Genomic DNA, 1,642 nt, shown 5'->3' with positions numbered 1-1,642 from the left:
GAATAATCGAGTAATCGAAAAAAAAATCGTTAGATTAATCGATTAGAAAATAATCGTTTGGTACAGCACTAGTATCATTTAATAGAGCCAATTGTCAGATATTGTCCAAGATTAACCTTCAGGGTGGAAATAGCTCCGTCCGTGTTAAAATATATTTTTAAAAATTTACAAAACCGACCAGCCTACAGTATTTTTACAGTCTTTATTTTACAGTTAAAATAAATGTTTATCAAAGAAAGTCTGATGTTGCAACTAATCATGGATCCTTTTTAAAAATTGATCATCTGATTTTTTTTAACATTTGGAACTGCCTCTAAAATAAACAAACCTTAAATCCTAAATATGTGAACTCGTTTTAAGCTGTATTTACCTTCAAGAAAAGTCTTTTTCAATGTGCAAATTTGTCTGTTTTTTTAATAACTTTGTGGTACCTTTGCAAACATTGAAGCAGATTCATTCATAAGTATTTCTTTGTCTACCAGATGTATTGCCTGTTAAAGGAATGGCCGTCTATCCGGCCGGAGCAGGCCATGGAGCTGTTGGATTGTAACTATCCAGACCCCATGGTCAGGCACTTTGCTGTCCGCTGCCTTGACAAATACTTGACGGATGACAAACTGTCGCAGTACCTCATCCAGCTTGTACAGGTTAGTCAAATAAATGTTAGTGTAACCTTATTAAAAGGGCACTTTTCATGTTATGCATTTTTTTCAGCTCTGACAGTCTGTAGGAGTCCCTCGAACCCTATATGGCTGACCTCGTTCAGCGCGGACTTCTGCATGAATCAATCTCCCTTTCAGAATAAAAGCACACCGGATAAAGCAGAGCAACCATCTGGATCTTTACTGTTATCCACATCTTAACAAAGACTAATTGGACAACAGCTGAAACTGTAGAAGGACTGTGGTTTGCAGACATGGAAACGATGTAGCAAGTCTTACTCACTGTTATCATTGATAAGTTTCTATGTTCCTGCACTGACACAGGAGCCTAAGCAGGGCCTATAAATGAAAGTACTAAAAACTGCTCAGTTTCTTTTTGCCATACTACATATCTTTTGATAATTTATGTTCCTATAAACACTGATGAAAAGCCACGATTTGCAAAATGGCTAAATGACAGCCCCCCTTGCGTATCTTTCTTGTAGGTATTAAAATATGAGCAGTACCTTGACAATCCTCTGGCACGTTTCCTCCTCAAAAAAGCCCTGACCAATCAAAGGATCGGACATTTCTTCTTCTGGCATCTGAAGTGAGTCACACACTCATTTTCCGCAGCAAATGCCTTTGCCTTTTTAGCTGCATCTAGCTCAGCACTATCCTTTTGCTTCGTGTCTAACTCACAGGTCAGAAATGCACAATAAAACTGTGAGCCAGAGGTTTGGGCTGCTGTTGGAGTCTTACTGCAGAGCCTGCGGCATGTACCTGAAACACCTGAGCAGGCAGGTAGAGGCCATGGAGAAGCTCATCAACCTCACTGACATCCTCAAACAAGAGAAAAAAGATGAAACACAAAAGGTAAGATGGTGGAAGCGTTTTGTTTTGTTTTTTCCTTCTTTTTTTTATACTTTATTTTTTTTATTTTTGATACGTTTTTTTTATACAGAACAGCAATGAGAAAGAAGAAAGAAATAATACTAACA

The 1,642-nt window shown here is 37.9% G+C and overlaps 1 protein-coding gene across 1 annotated transcript in view; it reads left to right on the top strand.

Moving 5' to 3' along the window:
• LOC106529535 (phosphatidylinositol 4,5-bisphosphate 3-kinase catalytic subunit alpha isoform) overlaps positions 1–1,642 on the top strand; it is a gene marked incomplete in the record, with an annotated part of 33,779 nt that overhangs the window by 20,098 nt on the left and 12,039 nt on the right. Inside the window, 3 exon segments of the mRNA XM_014024993.1 lie at positions 483–647; positions 1,148–1,251; positions 1,346–1,517. Coding sequence (XP_013880447.1) covers positions 483–647; positions 1,148–1,251; positions 1,346–1,517 — 441 coding nt within the window.

Source organism: Austrofundulus limnaeus, unplaced genomic scaffold, assembly GCF_001266775.1.
Source record: "Austrofundulus limnaeus strain Quisiro unplaced genomic scaffold, Austrofundulus_limnaeus-1.0 Scaffold450, whole genome shotgun sequence".
NCBI lineage: Eukaryota > Metazoa > Chordata > Actinopteri > Cyprinodontiformes > Rivulidae > Austrofundulus > Austrofundulus limnaeus.
The sequence above is the reverse complement of the archived record's forward strand: the minus strand, read 5'-3'. Positions and strand labels throughout refer to the sequence as shown.